The following is a 27,885-nucleotide window of genomic DNA, read 5'->3' on the forward strand; positions in this document are numbered from 1 at the left end:
CTATATGGGGGGATGAAATACTATATGGGGGGATGAAATACTATATGGGGGGATGAAATACTATATGAGGGATGAATTACTATATGAGGGATGAAATACTATATGGGGGGATGAAATACTATATGGGGGGATGAAATACTATATGAGGGATGAATTACTATATGGGGGGATGAAATACTATATGAGGGATGAATTACTATATGAGGGATGAAATACTATATGAGGGATGAAATACTATATGGGGGGATGAAATACTATATGAGGGATGAAATACTATATGGGGGGATGAAATACTATATGAGGGATGAAATACTATATGAGGGATGAATTACTATATGGGGGATGAAATACTATATGAGGGATGAAATACTATATGGGGGATGAAATACTATATGGGGGATGAAATACTATACGGGGGATGAAATACTATACGGGGGATGAAATACTATACGAGGGATGAAATACTATACGGGGGATGAATTGCTATGGGGGATGAATTACTATATGGGGGATGAATTACTATGGGGGATGAATTACTATATGGAGGATGAATTACTATATGGGGGATGAATTACTATATGGGGGATGAATTACTATGGGGGATGAATTACTATGGGGGATGAATTACACTATGGGGGATGAATTACACTATGGGGGATGAATTACTATATGGGGGATGAATTACTATGGGGGATGAATTACTATATGGGAGATGTATTTTCAGTTTTAAAAATGTGGCTCTCAAAATAAATTTCAATCATGGTTTTGGCGAGATTTGGCTCAGTTGAAAAAAAAGGTTGCCCACCACTGGCCTAGAAGATTCAATATTCACTATATAACTTTGCTTATACTTTATTATTAATTTCAAAAGCACCATCTAGTGTCTGCTTAGAGGTGTTGCAATATACCAGCTGAACCATATTGAATGAATGGAGATTATACACAGTTTACCTATGTAGGCAGGGGCGGACTGACCATTTGGAAATTCGGGCACTGCCTGAGGGCCCGGGGTCAGTAGGGGGCCCCATGAGATGCCCCTGGTACCTTTTTCATAGGCTTTTTTGAGTTTGGGCAAGGACACAGGAGCCCCATGATCCCCTATTGCCCGGGGGCCCCAGGAGTTGTCAGTCCACCCCTGTATGTAGGCACAAATATATTGGTAGAGGAAGCATTTTGAGGTTTTGGAGTCCATATTAGCAACATATGTGATTTTTTTTTTACTGTGTTTTGTTGCTTTTTAATGTTAAATTGAGTACCTTATTATCTAATCTAATCAAAAATCTGTTGTAATAGATGACGCAATGTCCAGTTAATCATTGATGATCACATTCTATACCTAGGCACAATGTAAATACATGCACATTCCAGGCCAGAGTCCTCTGGTTATCCTGCTTGTGTACCTGTTTATGGTCAGCACCTTTATCTTACAAAGAAAGCAAAAACAAAAATTCCGCAGGTGATATTTTGGGTGTGGGTTCCAGACAATGGAATTTTAATCCCTAAAGATACCACTTACAGATCTCACACATTAACAGACTAACCAATGAACATATACTCCAGTCCAAGGTCTGACTTCAGTAAAGAAAGAGATTTGATACTGAGATTTGCATTCAATGCTTTACCGGTTTGTCCTGTTTACTGCATAGGCATATCAAAAATTTTAGATTTTTTTTTTATATTTAAAGGGCACCTGTACTGAAGGAAGTATGTACACTAATGTCACTGCCTTCTGATTTTACAAATGCTGGTTTACTGGCTGAAAAAATCTAATGGCATCAATAATAGCCAAGTTGCTCTTCGGAAAAATATGCAGGAAGGAGTTTTTCTCTCACTCTGAGTTCATTTATCACATGCCTGTTAGTGGTCAGTGACTCAAAGCTAGAGACACATAGGAAATAACATTTACAACCAGGGGCGGACTGACAACTCATTGGGCCACCGGGCAATAGGGGATCATGGGGCCCCTGTGTCCTTGCCCAAACTCAAAAAAGTCTATGAAAAAGGTACCAGGGGCATTTCATGGGGCCCCCTACTGACCCCGGCCCTCGGGCAGTGCCCGAGTTTCCAAATGGTCAGTCCGCCCCTGTTTACAACATTAGCTCAGCAATGGCTGCCCATTCATTTTGCTCAGTACCCTTCTTTGATGGTGTTTTCCTTTAAGTTAGTTTTGGGTGGAGCATTTAATCAAGTGAACTTCGGTTAATCTTAAAGGTTCCTTCATATTTTTCCACTGCGATACGTTAGCTCACGCAAATTGACGTCTTTGTAGTGGTAAGGCTGCATCATTTTGTAGCGCATCACCCCTGCGTCTTGCCTATGCCCCATGGTCCACTGCAGTATGGGGTTTGCCAGCTACTATACTTATGTCTTAGGGTGAAATTCTAAATAAATAAATGGTACTGCCCTGCTTTAACATGCATTGTGCTAACATGCATTGCTGAAAAACATTAGTATGAAGCCAGCCTTACATATTAGTATGCGCAATTTATGGTGTATGTGGTGTTCATACCTCTTGCCTGTAGGTGTCACTGTTTACAGTCATTACATCTGTAATACTTTCTATACTCTGTACAAGTTAGTTCCTATTCTTGTTTTATGGAGGCCGAAACATGCCATTAACCGCTTAAGGACTGCCCTATAGCAGATTTACTGCTACAGGGAGGCACCTGTGTGCAGGATCACGTATATATATACGTCATTTCGCATTTCCCGGTAGGGGGCGTTCACGAGCCACATGCGCACCCTACCCGCACCGCCATTCGCGGCCACGGATGTCATTGGGTCCCGGACAGTAATTACCCGCTGGCGCCCAGTGATTACCGAGCATCTCCGACGGGGAGGAAGATTGTGTTGTTTACAAACAATCTTCCTCCCTATCAGCTCGAGCACACTGCTTGGGATGGCTGTGCACAGTACAGCCATCCCGATCAGTGTGCTTACAGTGAAGCACACATCCCCCGCCTCCTAGTAAAACACTCCCAGCACACAATTAACCCTTTGATCACCACCTCACATTAACCCTTTCCTGCCAAGTGTCATTAGTACAGTGTCAGTGATTTTTTTTTATAGCACTAATCACTGTATTGGTTTCACTGGGGTTATCAATGACACCAAGTTAGTTCCCCCCCCCCGCAGTGTCAGAATGTCCGCCCCAGTCCCGCTAAAGGTCGCTGATCGCCGCTATCACTAGTAGAAAAAAAAAAATCCCATTATCTATACTGCCATTTGTAAACACTATAACTTTCATGTAAACCAATTAATTTACACGTATTGGGATTTTTCTTTTTAGCAAAGACATGTCGCAGAATAAATTTTGGTCTAAATTTATGATTATATTTGATTTTTTAAATTTTTTACTGGACATGTTTATTAGTAAAAAGTCCAAAATATTGTTTTTTTTCTCAAAATCGTCGGTCTTTTTTTTGCTTATAATGCAAAAAATAAACAATGCACAGGCGATCAAATACCACCAAAAGAAAGCTAAATTTGTGGGAAAAAAGGACGTAAATTTCACTTGAGGTGCAGCGCTGCATGACCGCGCAATTGTCAGTTAAAGTAACACAGCGTCATAATGCAAAAAATGGCCTGGTCAGGAAGGGGGGTAAATCTTCAGGGGGGCAAGTGGTTAAAGTAATTTACAACTACTCTACAGAGTATAGGACACATGAAGAAATACATATTTATTCCTGTTTATTACATTGAAATCATATTTATTACATTAAAAAGTGTTGGCTTATTTGACATAGCTGAATATTTAGTTATAACAATTTAGAGTCAATGAATACAAAACATTACCAGCACATGATATACATAACATGGATTTTGAGGTAGGAAGTTTTTCACGATCTTGCCAGAATGCGATTCAGATTGTCCTAGAGTACCAACTTTCTTTAAAAAAATGGGGCATATAAACCCCATTTTTCACGCATGTTTTCTTCTTGGCAGATGCTGAAATGCTATTTCAAATTCCAAATTCTACACAGGAGACATGTTTACAGATCACCAATGTCTTTTTCATGCTGCATGTGGTCCTTCTCTATGAGATCATATCAGATGTATACACCCAGTAGCAGCCACTGCAGATAAAATATATGAAACATTCAACATTGTCTTTTGCTTGTACAAAACTTAATAGCTTAGGGCTAGTTCACACTACACGTGTTCCAGTGCTTTTTTTCTGCATCCAAAATGCTTGGAAAGTAGGTTACATGGTTTTCAATGGCATAGATAATAGCAGTGCTTGCAGTTCCAGTGCGTTCTGGTTCCAGAAAAAAAGTACCACGAGCTGCATTTTTCCTGCGCAGAACTGTACTGGAACATGGTATAACGCAAGAAGAACATATAAGAAATTTAATTTCCAAACACGGAAAGGTTTCTTCACTGTGAGAGCTGTGAAAATGTGGACTTCCTCAAGAGTTGGTTCTGGCCAGCTCAGTGGATTGCTTTAAAATAGGCCTGGATTCTTTCCTAGATACACAGAATATATGTAACTGGATACTAACATTTATAGGTAAAGTTGATCCAGGGAATATCCGATTGCCTCTCAGGGGATCAGGAAGGAATTTTTTCCCTGCAGGAGCAAATTGGATCATGCTTTGCTGGGTTTTTTTTGCCTTCCTCTGGATCAACTGTTAGTACAGGATTATAATTTTTTTTTAATAGTTGAACTGAATGGACTTTTGTCTTTTTTCAGCCAAACTAACTATCCATCAAAAACGTAAGTGAACGCACCTACATGCATAAAAAACACACTGGACTACAGTGAAAACAGGTAATAAAGAATCTGGAACACATCCAGAAATGTATAACAAACGCTCCGGAACTGATCTGGAGCACATTTTTATGAACTAGCCCGTAACAAGTATGTAAAGGTATTTTCTTTTTCTTTTGGATAAAGTGAGGAAAGGTTAGGCCCTTTGTGAAAATGTAATTTCTGTCTATGTTGTTGCTGGGGATTCTTTGTGCCCTGGAACCACCGTCATGGAGACATCTAATGATGGGAAATTCATAATGATGGACACATCCAAAACGAGGATACTGGTTCCTATGAGAACTATTTAGGATGGGAATTTCAATCATTTTGGAGAGATTTCCTGTTCCGTCTCCAGGACAGGAAGGAAAAGGAAAATCTTCTTAGCAGAACACCAATCACTGCAAAATAGATACAAATTTTAACCCTTTAATAGTCTCTTAAAAAGGCAACCCTTTCTGGAAGAGAACCTCAGCGACCCATCCATCTGCCAGCATACATTAAAAAGTTTGGATTTTTGTTTTGTTTTGAGTTTATTTCTACTTCTGAGTATATCAGATTTGAATGGAACTGAACCAGTTAAAGGTCAAGTAAACTGTCAGCAGGGGAGGACTGACAACTCATGGGACCCCCAGGCAATAGGGGATCATGGAGCCTCTGTGTGCTTGACCACACTCAAAGCACACCCAAAAAAGCCTATAAAAGGTACCAGGGGAATTTCATGGGGCTCCCTACTGACCCCGGGCCCTCGGGCAGTGCCAGAGTGCTCCAATGGTCAGTCCGCCCCGACTGTCAGTTTAACCTATTCCTGTCGGCGTATATGTCAGAGCAGGGGATGGTTTTAATGCCTTCTTCACACCATGGTGCAGAGATGTTACTTTTTCTGCACGTTCTGCAAGGGCACAAAAAAAGATAGATCTTTATGTGCCCTGTTCACACCGCAACACTAGTATCTCGTGCAGATTTTGTTCTGTGCAGGAATCTGCAAAGGGTATAAAACTCATTGAGACGTGCATGAAAACTGATGTGGCTCTCAGCGGCTAGGTGCGACTGTTTGCTCTAATAACAGGTCACCTATAGTTGCAGCTTTTTGCTGCTGTCCATACAACCAGCGATAACCATTGCTGCTACAATTCACACCGGCTAAATCGGTGGTGGGAATGCCTTATATCCAATGCAAATTATGAGTTTAGTGCCATTGCATGGGGTTCTGGCATTTACGTGGAGGTGGAAGGCACAGGTACACGATTCAGACCATCTGCCGTCAGCCTGTCAAACTCTATGAGAGGCTGACAGCTGTTGTGTGTTGACAGGGCTAGACAGTGGACCTGGTGGTACTAACGTTTGGGTAGTATGTGCACAGAAATGAATGCTTGGAACGCAGACTTCATGCATTCTAGGCGTTCATCCCATATTACCTTAAACGTTAGTGTACTGTCCAGCCCCATCCATGCGCAGCAGCTTTCAGCCTTTCATAGAGTTTGACAAGCTGCTGGCAGGGGACTGGACATTGCACCTGTGCACTCTACCCGCATGTAAAAGTTGGAGCTTCATGCACCAGAGCAAAACGCCCCGTGTACATGGGGCCTTACATTGCCGTATCACCTGCACAAGAAATATGTCCCACAGAGTTCTGCCCACATTATTATTTTTACACATTGAAACCGGTTTAGGTGAGAATGTCAAACATTTTAAACATGCCTCCTAGACGCATGCACCTGAGGTGTAATATGGGAATTTCAGACATTTACAGGCTTGTGTTGTCATATTTTCCATAATAATAATTCATAACAATTTGCTTCAGCTAAATCAAATTCTTGTCTTTATAGTAGACAGCACAATAAGCATTCTATCTCAATGAATTTTGTGAGATGGCTACATGTTGCATGAGACATGGAGGGAGGATTCTATATATTGGGACTGTTTGTTTAGAGCAGTGGTCTGCAAACTGTGGCCCTTTGCTTGCCTCTGTCTGGCCCTTTGGGTGCTATTCCTCCCACTGACACCAACAAGGTGGTACCATTTCTTCCACTGGCACCAACTATGGGGCATTTTTCCTCCCACTGATATAAACAATTAGGTACTATTCCTCCAACTAATACCAAGGATGGGGCACTATTTCTCCAACTAATACCAAGGATGGGGAACTATTCCTCCAACTAATACCAGGGATGGGGAACGCTTCCTTCCTCTGATACCAATGATGGGGCACTTTCATCCCACTGACACCAATGGTGGGGTACTATTCTGCCCACTGTCAGCAATGATGGGGTACTATTCTGCCCACTGTCAGCAATGATGGGGCACTATTCCTCCCACTGACACCAACAATGGGGCACTATTCCTTCCACTGATACCAATGATGGGACACTATTCCTCCTAGTAATACCAATTATGGGGCACTATTCCTCCAACTAATTCCAAAGATGGGGCACTATTCATCCCACTGAAACCAATGATGGGGCACTATTCCTCCCACTAATACCAATGATGGAGCAATATTCCTCTCACTAATACCAATGATGGGGCACTATTCTTCCCACAAACACCAATGATGGGGCACTATTCCTCCCACTAATACCAATGATGGGGCACTATTCCTCCCACTAATACCAATGATCAGACCCTATTCCTCCGTCCACTGACTACAAGCACTCCTACTGACACTGGGACATTTTCTGCTCTGACTAGGCACGCCGGCTCTCCTAATGTGAAGGACAGTAAACCTGCTCTTTGTTTAGAAAGTTTGGAGACCCCTGGTTTAGAGAGAACATGTGCAAAGTGAAGAGAAGGCTCCACAGTATGGCTAGTGGTATTAAGCACTATGGCTTACCGCATACCTACCTGACGATAGCTTAGAGTCACTGTGCCAGACCCTGTAGGATCTGCAGCTTGGAACTTCTCTGTAAAACATACAAAAATGGTGAATATCTGCTCAGCTTTAATGAAATATATGCAGTATTAACTGTGCATTCAAAGGGTCTATCCACCCAAAACTGATATTTAATTTTTATGGCATTGTGTGGTCATTGTGATGGAGTCCTGCTCTCTGTATTTGATTTTGTTATTTATTTTTTTTTCCAATTAGTGTTTATTAGATTTTTCATAAACTATCAAAACACTCTGAAAAAAGAGAGAAAACATAAAAATAGGAAAAAGAAAAGGGGATCATACAGATCAGGCATATGCATTCAGATTATAGGAGGACCTCCAGTGGCTATCTTGCACTGGGGCTACAGACCCGAGTAGCATACAGATTCAGAGATGTCCATTGTAAATAGTCATATAAAGGTAAGCAACACATTACAATATAATGACATTATTGATTTTTAATTATGAGAATACATTAGGAGGAGCTGAAACACACAAAGATGGGAATTTAAAGTGTACAGTATGTAAAACCACGAGTTTATTTTTTTTTTAACTTTTGAATACAGTAACAAAGTACGGAAAATCCCTTTTTTTGTCCTGTTGGAGACAGGAAACACAACAGGAAGTGACAGAAAATCTCTACTAATTGTGGAGAAACTCCCTCTTAGGCCCCTTTCACACGGAGGTTCCGTATGTCCGTTTTTCATCTGTCCTTTTACGGATAAAAAATGGACACCCATGTATTTCTATGGACTAGCGGATGTAAACGAATGATCATCTGTTTACATCCATTAATGTCTGCATCCGTTAACATTGTTTTTTTTTGGAATAGAAGAAAACCCTATTTTTCTTCTGTAAAAAAACCCCGGAATGGCCGAAAAACGGATTTAAAAGGATGTAAACAGACAAAAACGGATGTAAATGGATGAAAAATTGATTTAAATGGATGTAAATGGACGAAAAACAAATGTAAACGGATGTAAATGGACACAAACCAGATGAAAATTGATGTAAAAGGATGAAAAATGGATGGAAAATGGATGGAAACTGATGGAAAACAGATGAGAAACACATGTTAACTGATGATAAATGGATGTGAACTGATCCGTTTTTTCTTGGAAAAATGTGACTGAACTGATGGAAATAACGTAACGCCCATGTGAAAGGACCCTTAGATAGTGGTCACTGAAACAGTTGTCCCCATTAACAGATATGTCTTCCCCTATTGCTCTGGTGACAACTATAATATTTTAGATTTTCATAATTTCCTGTCTTGGTGACAAGGGTCACAAGGACAAAAAGAGAGCATAAATCTCCCAACAAGACAACAATATATTCATAATAAGTGAACCATAACCTGGGGCAGACTGACCATTTGGGCACTCGGGCACTGCCTGATGGCTTGGGGTCATTAGAGGGCCCCATGAGCTGCTCCTGGTACCTTTCATAGGCTTTTTTTGGGTGTGTTTGAATGTGAGCGAGGACACAGGGGCCCCATGATCCCCTATTGCCCGGAAGGCCCCATGAGTTGTCAGTCCACCCCTGACCATAACCCTTCTATTTTCTTACCAAAGCTTTAAAAAATTGGTTATTCATACACTTTTTTAACCAGGTAAGGCTATTCATACACTTTATACCCATCACTCTCAGATTGACAGGAATAGAGTTGAAAATTATAGCAAGGTATATCAATGTTAGGATGGAATTTCATCTGGAGCGATTACCTGCGATTAGGGACAGAGGATTTCTCCTGGATGCAAGCTGTCTTACTGTATGTCCAGCAGTAATCATCTGTCTCGAACCGCAGGTAAATGTTCCAAGTGCAATTACGAACACCCGCAGTCAGCTACCGCCGCTGTCAGCCTGCCATTACTTTGTACAGGAATTTTGGCACAGATGAGTTAAATCCCTTGTGAATGCGGTCATGCTAGAGTTCTGCTTTAGTCTATTGACCAAGCTTCTGAGACTCACCAGTAAGACTTTGAAATTTTAGGAGACAGCTGATGAAATGATGATAGCTGAGAAAGCCAGAGGGGTCCCCATATCTTAACTGAACAAGCTTTACCAGGAAATCATCTACAGGGAGGCCTGTATCATAAAAAAAAACATACTTTTGCGGTAAACTGTAACTTTTTTCTTATATTGCATCCAGTAAATAATGTTCTGTATATAGCAGCAAAACGGGACAAAAACAAATTTCCACCTAATTTATGAAATAATAATAGGGAGGAACTAAATCAATCATGGTAGGCATATATTACAAGTTACATATTATAGATTGCAGAGGGTTATTTTTGACTGTCGGATGTATATTATGTAAGTCTGCACTCTCCCATAATAAGCACATTTTCTGACTCATGCTGTATACTAATTTAGCTTCTCAGTAAGATTACCAAGGCTGGTACTGATGAGTAGGTAGAAGAATGCTTAAAAAAAAAACAGATGGAGTATTTTTATTTTACATATTTCTAACACAGATGGATGTTTTTAAAGGATATGTTTCTCAACTGTCTATTATTACCAGGGAATTCCCTTAGGATGGCCATAAACCATCCTATCCCACCTTTTTATCCCACACAGAGATTCTCTAAACTATTATGGAGAGAAGGAACACAACTGGGAATGGCCAGATGTCTCCAACACCATCTTTGTTAGGGACAAATCTGCCTGTTTATAGCCAGTCTTTCAATTATTATGTAGCACAGACCTCAGACCTGGCTGGCTATTTGGTCCCAAATTCCAATTCCTGATAAGCACATGGCAGCCAAGCACACAGTAGTTCACAGTCACTCAAGTCAGAAGACAGGCCATGCAGGTCTTTATGCAGTTTATTTGCTGGTTTAACTTGGATAGGGTGAGGATGAGCCTTGGGATACTCCAAAATAGCAAAAATGCTAGAGGATACTGGACAATTATCTGCTTTTTCAAGGTGCAACCACCCTCTTGAATTTAGAATTTTAGAGAACTACAACGCAGGGAACTCCTTGGCAGAGGTCTCATTCTGAGACAAGAAACTGTAAGATCCCTGAGGCTAGTATTCACTGTGCCCTGAGTACTGTAATGCCTCATGTAATACCAGCCAGTCTCTGTACTTGATGCCTCCGGCTTGGATCCACTGAAAAGCTACCTGCACTCAGAGGCATATTTACCACAAGGCAAACAAGGCATTTGCCTAGGTCAGCATTTTTCAGGAGGGCAGCAGCATTTTTCAGGGGGGCAGCGCTGCCCCCCGATAGAAGGGATGGAAGAAGAGACACACGGAGCATGGGGACCAGGTGGGATCTAAGAGAGGCTGCTGTCTGCTTGATGGTGTATGTAGAGCATGACTCTTCTTGTTCCTGGGGATGTCCAGAGCTGCGAAGGTGAGTGTCTTCTCTCTCGTCGGGGTGGTGGTGGGGTTCCTAGTGTATAGGGGGGGGTGACAGTGGAAGGCTCTGTTGGGTGGGGGCTGGGGTGTTGGTCAATGTCAGGCTCTCTTTATGGGGGAGTGGGGTGTTGGTCAGTGTCAGAGCCTCTCCATGTGGGGGGGTTGAATTTTGTGTTGCCTAGGGCAGCAGGAAACCTAAATACACCACTGCCTGCACTACTTCAGAGTATTTTGAACAGAGGCCCCCAAGCTCTAACTGGAGCTGAGACCACCCCAAAAAGGGACTTCTTTTGTTCTGCAGCTGACAGCTCAGGTATGCCTCAGCCGTCAGGCTGGGTCCTACTATCCCAGGAACAAGATGCTGCTGTTCTAGGCCCCAGTCTCTTTATACACCTCTCAGCCTACTGCTGGTCACTCTACTGACCAGGGATTGGCTGAGGCTGTATGAATATTCAGGCCAGGGTCTAACTCTCCCACCCTCTAAATTCCAGAGCTCATTGGAATGCAGGGAAAAGTAGTTGAACCTGCACCAACAGACAAAAGCAGGTGAACACTGCTCCCCTTCTATAGGGAAGCCAAAAAAAAACTAAATTTAATTGAACTCTAGCAATGTAACCAGGAGGGTGCTACAATTAGAACACTGTTGTCTCACTCCTTCCTCTTCCTCATCTGCAATTACCGAATACTGTCAAACATCAGCTGTGGAGTTTGGTCTGAAATTCTATTATAGTTAAATAAATGGTATTCTGCTAGATATGGCATCTTTATGATTTGTTATGGAGTTACGGAGGGTATCAGGTTAATCTTCAGGCAAAGCAGCATATCCCTTTATATATGCTCCCTTGCAGTGACAGAATTCCACCTGTGCGGTATATCCTGCATGTTGATAGTCATTGTAGGCAGATCACTTTATTTTGTTTTTGTACGGATAGAGTGTAGCAGCAATCATGATTACCTCTCACATACCACCAATGAATCACTATTGCTGTTTAGAGTTTAGAACAGTGGTCTCCAAACTTTGGTCCATGGACTGGATGTGGCCCTCGGCTTACCTTTACCTGGCCCTTGGGGCATTATTTCACCAACTGACCCCATCTATGGGGCACTATTCCTCTCACTGAAATTATCTATGGGGCACTATTCCTTCCACTGACAGCATCGATGTGGCACTATTCTTCCCATTGATACCAACAATGGGGCATTATTCCTTCCATTCAAACCAATGATGGTGCATTGCTTCTGCCCACTAATGTCAGGGCATTTTTTTACTCCCACTGGCCACAGTCTGGCCCCCTAAGCTCTGAAGGAGAGTAAATTGGCCCTTTGCTTAGAAAGTTTGGAAACCCCTGGTTTAGAACATCTCATGCTGCGGGAGAGAGATGGATGGTTTCAGGCCTGCAGAAAATAACTAATGGATTACTGGAGTGTATGCAATTCTTTAAGCAACACCTACAGTTTATTTTGGTTCATAACCTATACATTACACATCAATTGCGTTTTAGATATTCTTTTTGGATATGTAGATATTCAAAAAGCATATCTATAAATTTTAAAAACACATTTATAACTGTCGTCATTGAATATTGGCTCAGAGTAAATGTTCACCAACTACACACACACGTCTTACCTGTTGCCTTTAGAGCAGGGACTAGTTGATCGATGCAAATTCTGTCATCCTTGTCTTTCTGTGCATTGCAGAATATATGCTGCAGATAAGATGAATACTATTTCAGTATATCTTCCGTAGTGTACATAGGACCAGGTTTCTGCATATCCAACGCACGCCATGGCGTGGCCTAAGGCAAAAGGCATAGCTTCCAACTGTCCCTCATTTAAAGGGTCTGTCCCTCTTTTGGAACCAAATCTCTTTGTTCCTCCTTCTTGCTCAGTTATCCCTCTTTTTAGTCTGTTGTGAAAATATCTACATTATGCCTTTCAATGAGTTTCTAAGCCCTGGTTCACACTGATGCAAACTGTCATGCGGATTGCAAAATATTTTTGTATAACCACACCATGGGATGGGGTATCCTTAACAACCAACTCTCTAGCTCACTGTATAATCAATCTGAAGGTGTGGGTACTAACCTTAAAAGACTAAGTAAAAAAAAAAAGGAATATACAACTGGAGAGGACAGACTGCTAGAAAGAGGGTATTATATGACCCATGTAGAGTAGCTATAGTAATTGTGAAAATACAAAACTTTATTGATTTTAAACAAAATGGCGCTATCGGCCGATCATAGAAAGACAAAACAACACTATCGGCCGATCATAAAAAAGACCGACAATTTTGAGGAAAAAAACTAATATTTTTGACTTTTCGCTATTAAACATGTCCAGTAAAAAAAATTGTAAAAATCAAATTTTGTCATATATTTTGGCCAAAATGTATCCTGCTACATGTCTTTGCTAAAAAAAATCCCAATACGTGTAAATTAATTGGTTTACGTGAAAGTTATAATGTTTACAAATGGCGGTATATATACTAGACCACTAATCAATAAATTCCTTATCAAAGGAAAAAGCTCCTTCACATGGTTAGGAAGAAGTCATAATTCTACTGGTTGGTTTTACTTCTCATAAAGGAATGATGACATACCCAATGTATATGGAAAGTCTTTGCGGTTGTAAGAGCTCAAAACTAGCCTATGTCAGAACAACAGGCTGATTCTTTAACTGCAGGGTATAATGCACTGCATCAATCAGATAATGAAGAACTTCTTGCAAATCTTAGTCATATGAATTTACTGCAATAAAGTTTCTTCAGGAGTTGCGATCCTAAAGATGGAGGTTCAGTAGGGTCAGAACTAGATTCTGTCTTGGATGGTGCTGGAACACCCTTAGAGGCTCTGCAAAAAGATTTCTCAATTAGCTATACACAGACTGATAAATCTGAAGTAGATGTTAGAGGATTTGTGGACATATGGGAGGTCTCAGCCTCACTCCATGGAGCTAATATAAGACTCCAATTAGGACAACTCTATAGTAATAAAGGTCCCAAGATCTAAGTTACATGCTTCAGTCCCTTCTTGGGGATACCAAGAAAAAAACACTAGCAGCAATGAAGGGAGTATGCGCCAAGGTCACCCGTAGCAGTGAGATTGTCCTCTGTGTCTCTTTTAAAAGAAATGTTAGCGTAGTGAAAGGACAACTAGGCCTAAACTTGAGTAGCTGATGCTGAACATGGTCTTTGGTGGCTGGTGGTGACTATGTCACTGTAGGAGGGCAGTGGAACACGACTTGAGAGAGGAGAGGATAATTTGCAAAGTACTCCAATGGTAGGAGCAGCAGTGGGAAGTTGCTTTCTCTAGACCAAAAAGCAGGAACAAAAGTGCAGAGTACATGCAACACTCCGCCTAGTAGGTGACATCAGCACTGGGATCCCTCAGCCTTAACCGTTACCCCTGTAAGATGATAGTGACCAGAATTTGATAATAATGCCCAACAGTTCCAACTCTGAATAACTCAGTGCTTCATCCCAGTTGGCTTATCTCAATATTTTATCCCTCAGATGCTCAGTCACACCAAGGGTTCTGTCATGGCTCTGGACCTGGAAAGCACTCTGCTACTAACTAACACAGTACACAAATGTCTGGGAAGTACCACAATCCAGAGCCCAGTGCCCGAAGGTCACATACCAGGTTAGCCTCATCCCATCCAAAGCCCTACACTCTGAGTGAGTTTTAGACTGATCCATAAGTACAACGAGTCCAGCACACTTCATTCAAAAAAGAAACCCAGTCAAAGAAGGGTGCTATTGGGAAATGGCAGATGGTGCAGCCAAAGCATAAGCCCAATCCAAGTTATTAGCAGCACACCATGTCGCTAAGCTATTGCTGAGGATGTGCCAATCCAGATAGCTACTGTGTAGAGACTATCGCAAGTGGCATTAGTGAAGTCTTGGTTGAAGTTACAGAAGGAAAAATATCAACAGTGTACATAATATATTCAATGAAGGAAAAGAATAAGAATAAAAAGGAAAATACAGTTTGTTTTTTCTCAGCAGAGCTGAGGAAAAGGCATCCAACCTCCTTGACACTCGCAAAAAAACTGAGGCATGATGGCTGGATGTGAGGTTTTTACAGGGTATGGCCTAATGTTCTTTGTTTGCCTGTGTCTCAACCTCCTGCAGGCAGGAATATAACTCAGATGTCCAAGAATTACTAAATTCCTGTGTCCCTCAATGAGCAATAAAGTGGTTACATTAATTGAAAGGTGAGTTGAGTTGTACTTTAAATTGTATGTAAATCCTAACAATGAACGTCTATCTGCATGCTTTTTTTTTGGTCTGTTAAATATCCCATTGAAAGCATTTTGCTATATATTTTTGATAAATGTTAAAAAAATTTATAGCTGTGCTATGTCCTCTTCAAACTCCCTGTGTTATCTCACAGAACCCTCTTATTTCTTGTCTTGAACTACAGGGTAATTGGCCTTTATGTTCTGAAAATCTGAGGAGTGGTCGGGTAGTTTAGCAAAAAAAAAAAATAGGGCAGAGTTGAAAACACAAAAAAGCTGTGTTGTCATCTCACAACATAAGAGCTGACTGCGTTTCTGGGCCATAAACATATTTTTCTGTACTTTTTAAAGAGATAAACCATGAGACAATTTTCATGTATTGCAGATATATACTGCATGTGTTTTTTTTTGTCTCAGAATTCACTTTAAGAAGCACAAAAGGAGACGTCATTGTACAAACCGTTCCAGCCATGATTTTCTTCCAGAGTGTGTAAAACTGCTCCCAGTCCAGAGAACCCACAGCTGATATCTGTCTGGAGTCAAATAATCACAACACTTGCAAGGATGAGGAGATTCAAAGAAACCAATACAGGAAACGTACAATGGGTTCATATGGAACATGTGTCTTTTGTAAACAGCAGGATATTTAGCAATTCTTCAGTAGCTGAACACAGTGTTTGAATTTAAATTGGAATTTCAACTTTGGAGCTAAAAAACATTACAAAAAAAATAATAATGCATAATAACCTGAAACATTTAGCTTAGCTCTATGCCTATTTTTTTTGTATATTTTACCTTTGTATTGTTTTACATTTTTAAAATTTTTTATGCTTCACTAAAATGTAAGCAAATTCAAAATTAAGTTGTCAGTGACATTAAAGTGTACAAACGAATAGTGTGCCATAATTACATGCAAAAGTCCTGCAAGTACCAACCATCTGAGCCAACTCTTTTGTGTATGACCCAGGCACTCCCTAAAGTGGTATTAAACTCAAAACCAAAAATGTAATATATGTCAGCTGACCAATCCTTAGATTTAGGGCGTGATCAAGCAGAGACGTCACCACGTACGCCGTTACCACGTGGCTGGACCATGTGACCGCAACTACGTGATCTGTTGCCGAGAGCGGCTGGTGAGACGCCACTGTGAGAGCTGGAGATTGTTTGAAGCTATATATTACTGAATTCTGGTTTTTATCTTACACATTGTGAGTTTGTTTTTAAGGGGCGTATTTTGATACAATAGTCAAACAATATTATGCTATGACGAGTGTTCTTTATTTACCTACATATGGAATTGGATTATACTTACCTTGATGGAGTCTAAATGGATTAACCATCTGATGAATGAATATTTTCTGGATTGATCAGTGTTTTGATGAATCTTCCACATCTACTGATATTTGATTGAAATGCTGATTAAACACCAGCATCTGAGGAGTTAGCACTTTCATGGGGTGTTGAACACAAAGGAATTCATGGTTGTGGTGAATATTATTATTATTATACAGTATTTATAAAGCGCCAATAGTTCGCTCAGCGCTGTACATTACAAAATATATATATTTTTTGAAGAAAATTATATATGGACTACACTTTATTATGGATGTATAATTTTTGATTTCTCACATATTTGGCATAAATTAATTTTTTTTGGTGGCAGTTTTTATTTATTCATATATTGATTTATTTACTTATTTTATTTATATTTATTTATATATTATTTAAGGGCATATATACTTTTGAGAGTGCTGTTTATGGTATTTCCATTTATTTAAATCATTAGATTTGGTGGCTGCAACAGTTTCCTTTTTTTGTCACTTCTTTTTTCACCTGGTGATATGGCCAGTAACACACCTTCTGCATTAGAGAAACACACAACTCTAGAGGAATGAGCATAGGAGGCACAGCAAACAGCAGCATTGTCAGTCTTGAGAGAGAGGGGGAGGGGTAGTGTTAAATGTACTATATTCAATATACTATTGAATCGGATGGATTCAAATCAGAAGGATTTGATATTTTTGGATGTTAGTCCAACTCACCAAGAGCAATGCAATGAGTTGATTGGAGAATAGCGACTGGCGTCACGTGCATCCAAATTAACAAATGGAACGAAATTCTGATCCATTCGTTATCCAAATTATTGAACAAATTAAAAAATGTAATTAATTTATCTATGGGCCCAAACTACAATCACATTATGTGACGTCATCTGATTGAAACAAATGAAATTAATGCAATCGTTACATTCGTTATAACTTTTTTGGATTCATTACTATGTCCATTCAGAGATTCGTATTCATCCGAATCTCTGAAAATGAAATTTAAATCCGAAAAATTAATCGAACTGAAATGCACATGTCTGATGTTATCAGATGTGAAGAGTGCTCTCTTCAGTAGGTGGGTTGCACTACCTGACCTGTAAAGATAACGGTGGGAGAGCACTTTTGAAATGGGATGAATACTTAATGCTAAACGTCACGTCCTTTCAATGTTTCTAAACATGTCATGGAAGTTCATGAATGGGACATGAACTCTATCCTTTTTTGTGGATTGCTGAAGCTGTATCTGTCAGATGGGGTAGTAATTTACACCGAAGACTCCTGGAACGGGTGTGGTGGATATTTAAGCTGCGTTCCAGGATAACTACTGGCCTGAATCACCACTAGGATGTCAGTCTTCATTTAAAACAATGTGAGAATGCATTATTCATTAATTATTACTACTCATTATAGAATTATTTTTAATGAGGCATAAGAATGCTGCTGTATATAGGAGTAGTCAATACCATGTGTGGTCTTTTATGGTGTTTTTCTATGTAATTTGTATTTTGTTTTATGTTTGATTGTAATACATTACAGATGGTAGCTCATATCCCTCTCCCTGTTGGACTAGGGGTTGAGTCTATTTAATTGTGACACTTGGAGTCTGACAAACAGCTATAGTTAATGCCTTACTGGCCAAAATGCGTTGACAGTTTTGTCATGACTGGCTTTTAGCCGACTCTTAATAAATATACATTGAAGGATCTGCAACTGGGTGCAAGCTTCTTATCAATGTATGTTGTGATTTTCTGCAGTATCTTCAGCTGTGCGCCTGTGTTCTGTGCCAATTTTACTGGATACTGGAGGTGGAGCACTCTCAATTTTTGTAATGCATACTATACTGATGTCTCTAAGCTCTGTCCTGCCCCTCTCACGTCTCTGAGCTTTGTCCTGCCCCACTCTCACGTCTCCGAGCCCTGTCCTGCCCCTCTCTCACGTCTCCGAGCTCTGTCTTGCCCAACTCTCAAGTCTCCGAGCCCTGTCCTGCCCCTCTCTCACATCTCCGAGCTCTGTCCTGCCCCTCTCTTACGTCTCCGAGCTCTGTCCTGCCCCTCTCTCACGTCTCCGAGCTCTGTCCTGCCCCACTCTCACATCTCCGAGCCCTGTCCTTCCCCTCTCACGTCTCCGAGCTCTGTCCTGCCCCTCTCTTATGTCTCCGAGCTCTGTCCTGCCCTTCTCACGTCTCCGAGCTCTGTCCTGCCCCTCTCTCACGTCTCCGAGCTCTGTCCTGCCCCTCTCTCACGTCTCCGAGCTCTGTCTTGCCCCTATCTCACGTCTCCGAGCTCTGTCCTGCCCCTATCTCACGTCTCCGAGCTCTGTCCTGCCCCTCTCTCACATCTCCGAGCCCTGTCCTGCCCCTCTCTCACGTCTCCGAGCTCTGCCCTGCCCAACTCTCAAGTCTCCGAGTCCTGTCCTGCCCCTCTCTCACGTCTCCGAGCTCTGTCCTGCCCCTCTCTTACGTCTCCGTGCTCTGTCCTGCCCCTCTCTCACGTCTCTGAGCTCTGTCCTGTCCCACTCTCATGTCTCCGAGCCCTGTCCTTCCCCTCTCACATCTCCGAGCTCTGTCCTGCCCCTCTCTTATGTCTCCGAGCTCTGTCCTGCCCTTCTCACGTCTCCGAGCTCTGTCCTGCCCCTCTCTCACGTCTCCGAGCTCTGTCCTGCCCCTCTCTCACGTCTCCGAGCTCTGTCCTGCCCCTCTCTCATGTCTCCGAGCTCTGTCCTGCCCCTCTCTCACGTCTCCGAGCTCTGTCCTGCCACTCTCTCACGTCTCCGAGCTCTGGTCTGCCCCTCTCTCACGTCTCCGAGCTCTGTCCTGCCCCTCTCTCACGTCTCCGAGCTCTGTCCTGCCCCTCTCTCACGTCTCAGAGCTCTGTCCTGCCCCGCTCTCACATCTCTGAGCTCTGTCCTGCCCCTCTTCCACATCTTACAAACAGCTAGGAGGACTCGTGCGTCTAGTAATGGCTCTCTCATTTGTGAGAATGATTGTGAGAACGCATAGGGTGTGACATAGCTCCAATATCAGAAAGGTTGAGGCATGAATATGTTGCATGAATAGATGAAGCAATCTCTTCACCCACCCAAAATGGTTTCTGATAACCTCCAGCACTATGCAGTCCACAGGAAAAGCCAGAACTCCAATATGTCAGCACAAATGATTATCCTTTATTACAAAATTGTGTGGTACAGCTGATTTAAAAAAAATAAACTCCAGCGTGTTCCAGCTGTCAAACCTTAATCATGGCTCACTTCTGAAATGCACTGGAGCTTTTATCAGTTGTACCACACTATTTTGAAATAAAAGGATAACTATTTTGTCAGAGTACCAGCTTTTACTGTGGACTGCATGAATATGGAGCACACCCATGGGGGATCTTCCCTGTCCCACAGGAGACAAATTACTTCAGACTAGAGGTACTTGAAGGTGCATTGTTGTGTCAGAAATTAAGGAGCACTGTTAGTATGCTGTGTATGCAAAATGGTTTCATTCTATGACCTCTACATTGACGCTGAGTCCTGCAGTGATGTATGAGTCGGAGAATGGAACCACAGTGCACAGTGTTGGTCATAAGCATCTGATACTTCTGGAAGTGTCAAGTGTGAAAGAGATTTTTAGAGGCTGCCGTTTTGGAATTCAGGAGAGGTTGGAGACACAAACCACCAAAGAACTGAGTATACTACCCCTTCTCTTGCAGGGAAGTTTCCCCAGATTTTTTTTCATAATGATAGGGTAATTTTAGGGAATGGCTACAGTTAGGTATTGAGTGTGGATGGGTTAGAATGTGTCAGGTTTGTATTGTTTTCTGCATCTGCAGTGGGAAGATATGCTTTCACAACATATCTGGGAGATAGGTGGTCACTAGGACAGGAATAGAGGAGGAATCCCCTCATCGGGAAGACAGACATTGATACCAAACTGATAAGGGTCCTAAACTTTCTTCACTCTATTCAAAAGTAAAAAGAACATTTTGTGTCTGAGGTAAATAAAAAAATTATGTTAAAAATAGAAAAACAGAAAACAAACATTTAAAATGTAAAAAAAAAAAAAGAGCTTTGGAGTAGGATACATCCTGGGAGGCCAATAAGCATCGACAGGTCTCTGGAGGAAAACTCGGGACAAGAGGAACTGTAGAGATAAAACAGAAACCATTATGAACTCGTAACCATTCAAACATCCTTCATGTGTGACAAAGTATACTCTGCAGAGACCTCAGTTTCACTGTATTAGAATATAGAAACACACACATAAAAAACTTTATTGGCTTGTGAATGCTCTTGGTATTTCCTACATTACCTAATTATTACTAATGGTGCCTGAATTTCATGTTCCTTCCAAAGAAAGACAAACAGACGCAGCTGTAACTATTTGATGCCTGACATCAAAGAATATCTAAAGCCCAAACATTTTTCTTATACTCCAAAAGTATGGAAGGATTTAAATCCTTGTCACATATTTTTTGCCATCTGTGTAGCTTTGGGGGGGTTGCCCTTCACTTTCTCTCTTGTAGACTTGAGGAAAATACCCTTCTCTAGACAGTGGCCAACAGAGCAAGTGTGCTCTTTGGAAGATATCCCTTTTATTTCTTTTTTGGCTACTGCTCAAAATTTTAGATTTGCCCTCACTATCATTTCTAGCAACAGTGGTCACCAGGACAAATTGTTTGCGTCAATCTGCCTAACGAGGACACAGACAGCAATAAAGTCCTGACCAGGGTTTCAATCTCTCCCCATTCTAGCCAAAATTAACAAGTTTTGGCGTTAGATCAATTTTAATTCTAACTTTAACCTCTGAGGCAGAGAATACAAGCTAAAGATGTTTCTGAAGAGGTTTTAGGCTGGGGAGAACACAGCTGCTATATACTGAAAGGTTGGCAGGCTCCTGCAGGAGTGGCACAGTAACAATGAGGTCGCATGACTATTTCTCAATGGCACCCCAAACATGGTGCGACTTTGCAGTGATTGTCATGAGACAAAACGCATGAAAATCACGGCAAAACACACAATGCCAAATTCTTCTGGCTCAGTGCCAAAATATTGTACATTTCTTTTTTAGTGTTTTTTTTGGGAGCAGAGGGAGGCCCATTTAAAATGAATGGTGCCGGTCCAGAAAAAGGCCACAAAAATGTGCAAAAAAGCAATGTGATAGAGTCGCTCAGGTGTGAACAGGGCTTCAGATTTGATTAAGGTCGGCTAACATAGGCAGAGTAAGCAGAATAGATGGAAAGCAGCAAACTGTAGGTGGAGTTGAGGAGATAAAATCTCCCTTTGGTGGAGTTAAAACAATATTAAACCCATTTCTCTTTGCAAAAGCTCATCCATCGCTACCAAAATTTTTCCGCCACTGGCAAATTTGGCTTAATGATACTAGATTGCATCATTTACAATGAACCCATTCCCCCTCCTTTACGAATTCTTTATTACGCTCAAGGTCTTTTCTTGGTCAAACCCCAATAGAGAGCCATTATCTGCTACCACTAAGGTACAGTACTCCTCCTAAAAGCAACACTATGTACACACAGATATTTACTGTGCCTCTCCTCACTTCTCCCTCTATCATGCAAGTGCCTTCTCCTTCCCATCCTACTCTAACTTATCCTCCCTTCCTCTTCCCTATTTCTCTACAGTACGTTTGATAGGATACTGGGATTGGCTTTTCCCCTACATGGGGATGACCAAATCCGATAGTGAATTTACATTGTTCATGGCAAGAATATTATTTACCATTACATTTAAGATTCATATAGCAAATATTTGGAACATGTACAGCTCTCTTGTGCATGGTCTATGGAAGATTATTATTATTATACAGGATTTATATAGCGGCAACAGTTAGCTCAGCGCTGTACAATATAACGGGAGACAATACAGTTCAATACAAGAGGGATAGGAGCAGGGGCGGACTGACAACTCATGGGGCCCTCGGGCAATAGGGGATCATGGGGCCCCTGTGTCCTTGCCCAAACTCAAAAAAGCCTATGAAAAAGGTACCAGGGGCATCTCATGGGGCCCCCTACTGACCCCGGGCCCTCGGGCAGTGCCCGAGTTTCCAAATGGTCAGTCCGCCCCTGGATAGGAGGGCCCTGCTCCTTGGAGCTTACAATCTAGGAAGATGGTAGAGGTAATATCCTCTCACCTCCTACTGTCTGTGCTCATGTCAAAAACCAGTGTAATCTGTTTGATACATTGTTTGTTACTCATGCAAAATTTTCAATATAACCAGTTATAAAAAAAATATTAAACAAATATAAAACAAAAAATGTATTATATTGCAGCAGTTCTTAGATGTGGTAGCTGCGTGTTTTTTTTATTAGACCTTTCCTTTGTTTTCATCTGTTTATCCTGCCATTAATTCTATTGTTTTTCAACTTCCTTTAACAGACTAAGCTGCCCAGCAAAAGTTGCAGTTAGAGGGTTGAGACAAACCATTTGCAACTGAGATTGGGGGGGGGTGGGGAGTTACAATGGTCATCTTTTATTCATTTATGTAAAATCTTTTTTCAAAAGAAAAAAACTGTTGCTGCAACTGCCTAAAAACTTGAGTTCAGCTTTAATTTGTTAGTCCACCTAAATCTGCTAGGACAGACACTACCCACTACCCAAATTGACAATGCTGCTGTCCAAGGGTGTCTCCGTTGTCCCTTCTCTAGAGTAGAGACACCCAAAAACAGGAAGTGTGTTACTGGCCTGATCACCTAGTAAAAATAAAGGGAGAAAAAAAACTAAAAAAAGAAAACGAACGTAGCTACCACATTTTAGGATTGGTAAGCTGTAATATATAAAAAAAACTTGTTTCTGGGTTTAATACCACTTTTAAGATTCTCAGGAGAGACTTATGCAGACCATAGACGGGTCGAACATCGGCCGATTTTTCAAACGATAAACAAAAAATCGGTCGTTCATTCGGCCGACGTTACCACCAACGATTAAAAGAATTGGCTGACTAAATCATAACGTTCACCCCATAACTTCCGTCCCTTGCAGGTCACGGCTCATGCGCAGATTTTTTATCGTTAAAACGATCGGCTAATTTGGCCATCATTGCCGGGAAAATCGTCTGATCGTCCAAATCTGCCGTGAATTTTCCAACATGACCGAAAATCTCAAAGTGCAAAAAATCCCGAAAAACGGCCGACCAATCAACCCACTAACAGTGTGAAAATCGGCTGATTTTTGAACCGTCTATGGCCGGCATTAGGGGCTGATTTACTAAAACTGGAGCACTCAGAATCTGGTGCAGCTGTGCATGGTAGCCAGTCAGATTCTAACTTCAGCTTGTTCAATTAAGCTCTGGCACCGAAACCTGGAAAATGATATTTGTAAAGCAGAGCTCCACCAGATTTTGCATTCTCCAGTTTTAGTAAATCGGCCCCTTACTGTAGGACTGTTGCTTCCTCCAAGAGGCAGGGGGGTAATCTGAGGTAATCTGATAGTCAAGAAATCATAGCTAGAAAGAAATCCCAATTCAAACCCATGATAGGTCAGATTCATTATATATCCTGTTACCTGTGATTTTCCACAATTTTGACTCTTTAACATTACAAAAAGGAATGTAAAATGTGTTCTGGCCTCCTACCACCAAGACTAGCACAGCAAAGACAAGGCAAATCTAAAAATATGCTATGTTAATTAATTACAGGTATTTATACAGTGCTTTACATATATTGTACATTCACATCAGTCCCTAACCCTCAAGGGGTGTACAATATAAGGTCCCTAACTTACATTCATACATACACATACTAGGTCCAATTTAGACAGGATCCAATTAACCTACCAGCATGTCTTTGGAGAGTGGGAGGAAACTTGAGTACCCGGAATGCCCAGGGAAAACATGCAATCTCCAAGCAGGTGGTGCTGTGGTTGGGATTCGAATCAACGACCCTAACACTGCCAGGCAGATGTGCTAACCATTTTGCCACTGTGCTGCCCCAATATGAACCACAATACTCTATGCTCCATTCACAAAAGCATATCGCATGCAGTATTTAGGTGTCCGGACACATTTTCAATAAACATCGCATGTGATCCTGAAATCGTCAATTCATTATACCGTTTTGCAGTTTTTACTACAAAACACTCGGTAAATACCGCATGAAAAGGCGTTAAACTCAATTCACAGAAGGAAGTAAATAATTAAATGCATGTGATAATTAAATAATTAAAAAATAAATATGATAGCCAATTTTGAGAAGTCTCTATCTTTTTGGATCAATCCTCTTAACAGTAATGCAAAAAACCTAAATATTGAAATATAGAAATCATTGGGGTTGATTTACTAAAGGAAAACCTTTTTTTTTCAGTTTTGGATAGGGTGGAGGTTGATGAGAACACATCTCAAGTTGTCTGTGCCCGCATTAGATTCTCCCTCTCTATTTCTCCTGTTTACCATTATCATTAAAAGTGAAAGTAAAAGAAAATCATACATTTTGGGTTGTTTCCTGAAAAGTAGTACAGGGGACATCTTCCAATGGGGACACAGATGGCAAAAAAAAAAAAAAAAAACCTGACAGGGGTTATAACCCTCCCTTTCTCTATCCAAAATTAAAAAAAAGTGTTGCCTATAGTTTAACTTTAAGGCAAATTTTCTGTGCAATTTGTACGTTGCTCCACAACTTAGTACATTCAGTAAATCTTCACTTTACAAAGAATACCCAATCACATGCAAGGAGAAAAAAAGAGCTTCCCGTCATTTACTAAGCTCTGGGACAACTTCACTTGCAAAGTGCTCCGTGTATGTGCCTTTAGTAAATCAACCCTATTACATTTAGAAAATCCACCCCATTACATGTAGAATAATGTATCCATTTTCTCCTGTCATTTCGCCAGATTTTTAGAGACTTTTTTTTTGTGAATTTACAAGCATATACATCATTTGCTGTAAAAAAAACCTCCCAATCACTAAATACATAATACAATGTACATGCATATACACAATGGTTTATTCCCTTATTAGAACATACACTATATTGCCAAAAGAATTGGGACACCCCTCCAAATCATTGGATTCAGGTACAATCACCTCCATTATTATATTAATATACAGGATTAATATAGCGGAGGGGGGATGTGGTACAAAAGGTAATAGCTGCAGGGGATGATCTGATGGAGGAGACTCAAGTACAGTTCTTAGGTGCAGGTGAGGTAGGCGTCCCTGAAGTAATGAGTTTTCAAGGATCGGCTAAAGGCGGTCAGGGTAGGAGCTAACCGGACATACTGGGGCAGGGAGTTCCAGAGGATTGGAGAGGCTCTGGAGAAGTCCTGGAGGTGAGCATGGGAGGAGGTAACAAGAGAAATGGAGAGCAAGAGGTCTTGGGTGGAGTAGAGAGGATAGTTTTGATGATATCTGTAGATGAGGTTGGTGATGTAGCTGGGGGTGATGTTGTGGATGGCTTTGTATGTTGTGGTTAGTATTTTGAATTTTAGACGCTGGGCTAGTGGAAGCCACTAAAGAGACTGGCAGAGAGGGGAAGCAGTCACGGATTGGTTAGTAAGTTGTATTAGTCTAGCAGCAGCATTCATAAGAGAGTGAAGGGAGGATAGCCTGTGTAGGGGTAGGCCAGTGAGGATGGAATAGCAGTAGTCAAGGCGGAAAATAACCACGGAGTGAATAAGATGTTTTGTGGTGTTTGTCAGGAAGGGTGAATTCTGGAAATGTTGCGGAGGTTGAGGCGGCAAGAGTTAACCAGTGATTGGATGTGGAGGCTGAAGGAGAGGTCAGAGTCTAGGATTACACCTAACACCCTGGCATGTGTGGAGGGACCAATGGTTGTGCCGTTGATCTCAATGGTAAAGACATGGGGAGGGGATTGGGGGAGGAGGAAATGTTACAAGCCCAGTTTTAGAAAGATTGTGTTTGAGGAAGTGGTGTGACATCCATACGGATGTCTAAGAGTATGAGTATGGAGTAATGGCTGTTGGTTTTAGCAGTTAGTAGATCATTGGTGAGTTTTAATAGGGCAGTTTCAGTGGAATGTTGTGGGCGGAAGCTGGACTGTAGGGGATCAAGAAGGTTGTTGTCAATGAGGTAGCAACTCAAACGGTTGTGGACAAGGTGTTCAAGAAGCTTGGAGACAAACAGGAGTAGGGAGATGGGCTTAAAGTTATCCAAACAGGTGGGGTCCAGTGAGGGTTTTTTTTTAAGTATAGGGATGATCAGTGCATGTTTGAGCTGGGAGGGAAAGGTGTCGGAAGATATGGAGAGGTTGAAGATGTGGGTTAGAGAGTTTAGGATGGAGCAAGAAGGTGGTTGCAGTAATTGTGAGGGGACAGGGTCCAGGGGACAAGTGGTGAGGTGGGCAGCGGAAAGGAGTTTGGTAACTTCCTCAGTGATTACAGGGTTGAAGGAGGAAAATGTTGAGTGTGGTGTTGGACTTGTGGAATTGTGTCGACTTTGTTTTTGAAATGATTGGCAATCTCCTGGGTGGTAAGTAGGTTGGTGGCTGGGGGCAAAGTAAGGAATTAAGGGTAGAAAAGAGTTGACGAGATTTGGTTGAGAAGGTTTTGATAAGAGTGGTGTAGTAGGTTTGTTTAGCAGTGTGGAGACAGGAGCTGTATTTGAGAAGGGCAGATTTGTAGAGGGCGAAGTCTTGCAGGGATTTAGTTTAACGCCACACTTTCTCAAGAGCACAGCTGCGACTCTTGAGACTTTTGGTGTCATCTTTTTGCCAGTTTTGTAGCAGGCAAGGCCTGGAGCGCAGTGAATTCAAGCGTGGTACGTAATAGGTTGCCACCTGTTCAATAAGTCCATCTGTGAAATTCCCTTGCTACTAAATATTCCAGGGTCAACTGTTAGTGGTATTATAACAAAGTGGAAGCAACTGGGAATAAAAAAAACTCAGCCAAGTGGTAGGCCATGTAAAATGGCAGAGCGGGGTCAGTGCATGCTGAACAGCACAGTGAGCAGAAGTCGCCAACTGTCTGCAGAATCAATAGCTAAAGACCTCTAAACTTTGTGTGGCCTTCAGATTAACACAACAGTGTGTAGAGAGCTTCATGGAATGGGTTTCCATGGCCCAGCAGCTGCATCCAAACCTTACATCACCAAGTGCAATGCAAAGCGTCAGATGAAGTGGTGTAAAGCACACCGCCACTGGACTCTAGAGCAGTGGAGACATGTTCTCTGGAGTGACCAATCACGCCTCTCTGTCTGGCAATCCGATGGATGTGTCTGGGTTTGGTGGTTGCCAGGAGAATGGTACTTGCCTGACTGCATTGTGCCAATTGTAAAATTTGGTAGAGGAGGGATCATGGTGCGGGTTGTCTTTCAGGGGTTAGGGTTGGGATTGGCTCCTTAGTTCCAGTGAAGGGAACTCTTAAGGTGTCAGCATACCAAGACA

At 41.6% G+C, this 27,885-nt stretch overlaps 1 protein-coding gene across 4 annotated transcripts in view; it reads right to left on the reverse strand.

Moving 5' to 3' along the window:
- Positions 1–3,673: 3,673 nt before the first annotated feature.
- The window catches only part of LOC149440710 (calpain-9-like), a 62,416-nt gene continuing 38,204 nt past the window's right edge, over positions 3,674–27,885 (reverse strand). For 3 of the 4 annotated variants that reach the window (XM_089658219.1, XM_089658217.1, XM_089658218.1), the window contains exons 16-21: positions 20,617–20,675; positions 15,688–15,756; positions 12,616–12,694; positions 9,593–9,709; positions 7,595–7,653; positions 3,674–4,076 (exon numbers count right to left, since the gene is read on the reverse strand). In XM_089658219.1, the coding sequence (XP_089514345.1) occupies positions 4,050–4,076; positions 7,595–7,653; positions 9,593–9,709; positions 12,616–12,694; positions 15,688–15,756; positions 20,617–20,675 (410 nt within the window). In that variant the 3' untranslated portion in view covers positions 3,674–4,049. Of the gene's footprint in view, positions 4,077–7,594; positions 7,654–9,592; positions 9,710–12,615; positions 12,695–15,687; positions 15,757–20,616; positions 20,676–27,885 lie in introns of those variants that run through there. The other variant, XM_089658220.1, reaches the window with a different exon arrangement.

The sequence above is a fragment of the Staurois parvus genome, unplaced genomic scaffold (genome assembly GCF_062004578.1).
Source record: "Staurois parvus isolate SC_StPar_1 unplaced genomic scaffold, SC_StPar_1.0 ptg001058l, whole genome shotgun sequence".
Lineage (NCBI taxonomy): Eukaryota > Metazoa > Chordata > Amphibia > Anura > Ranidae > Staurois > Staurois parvus.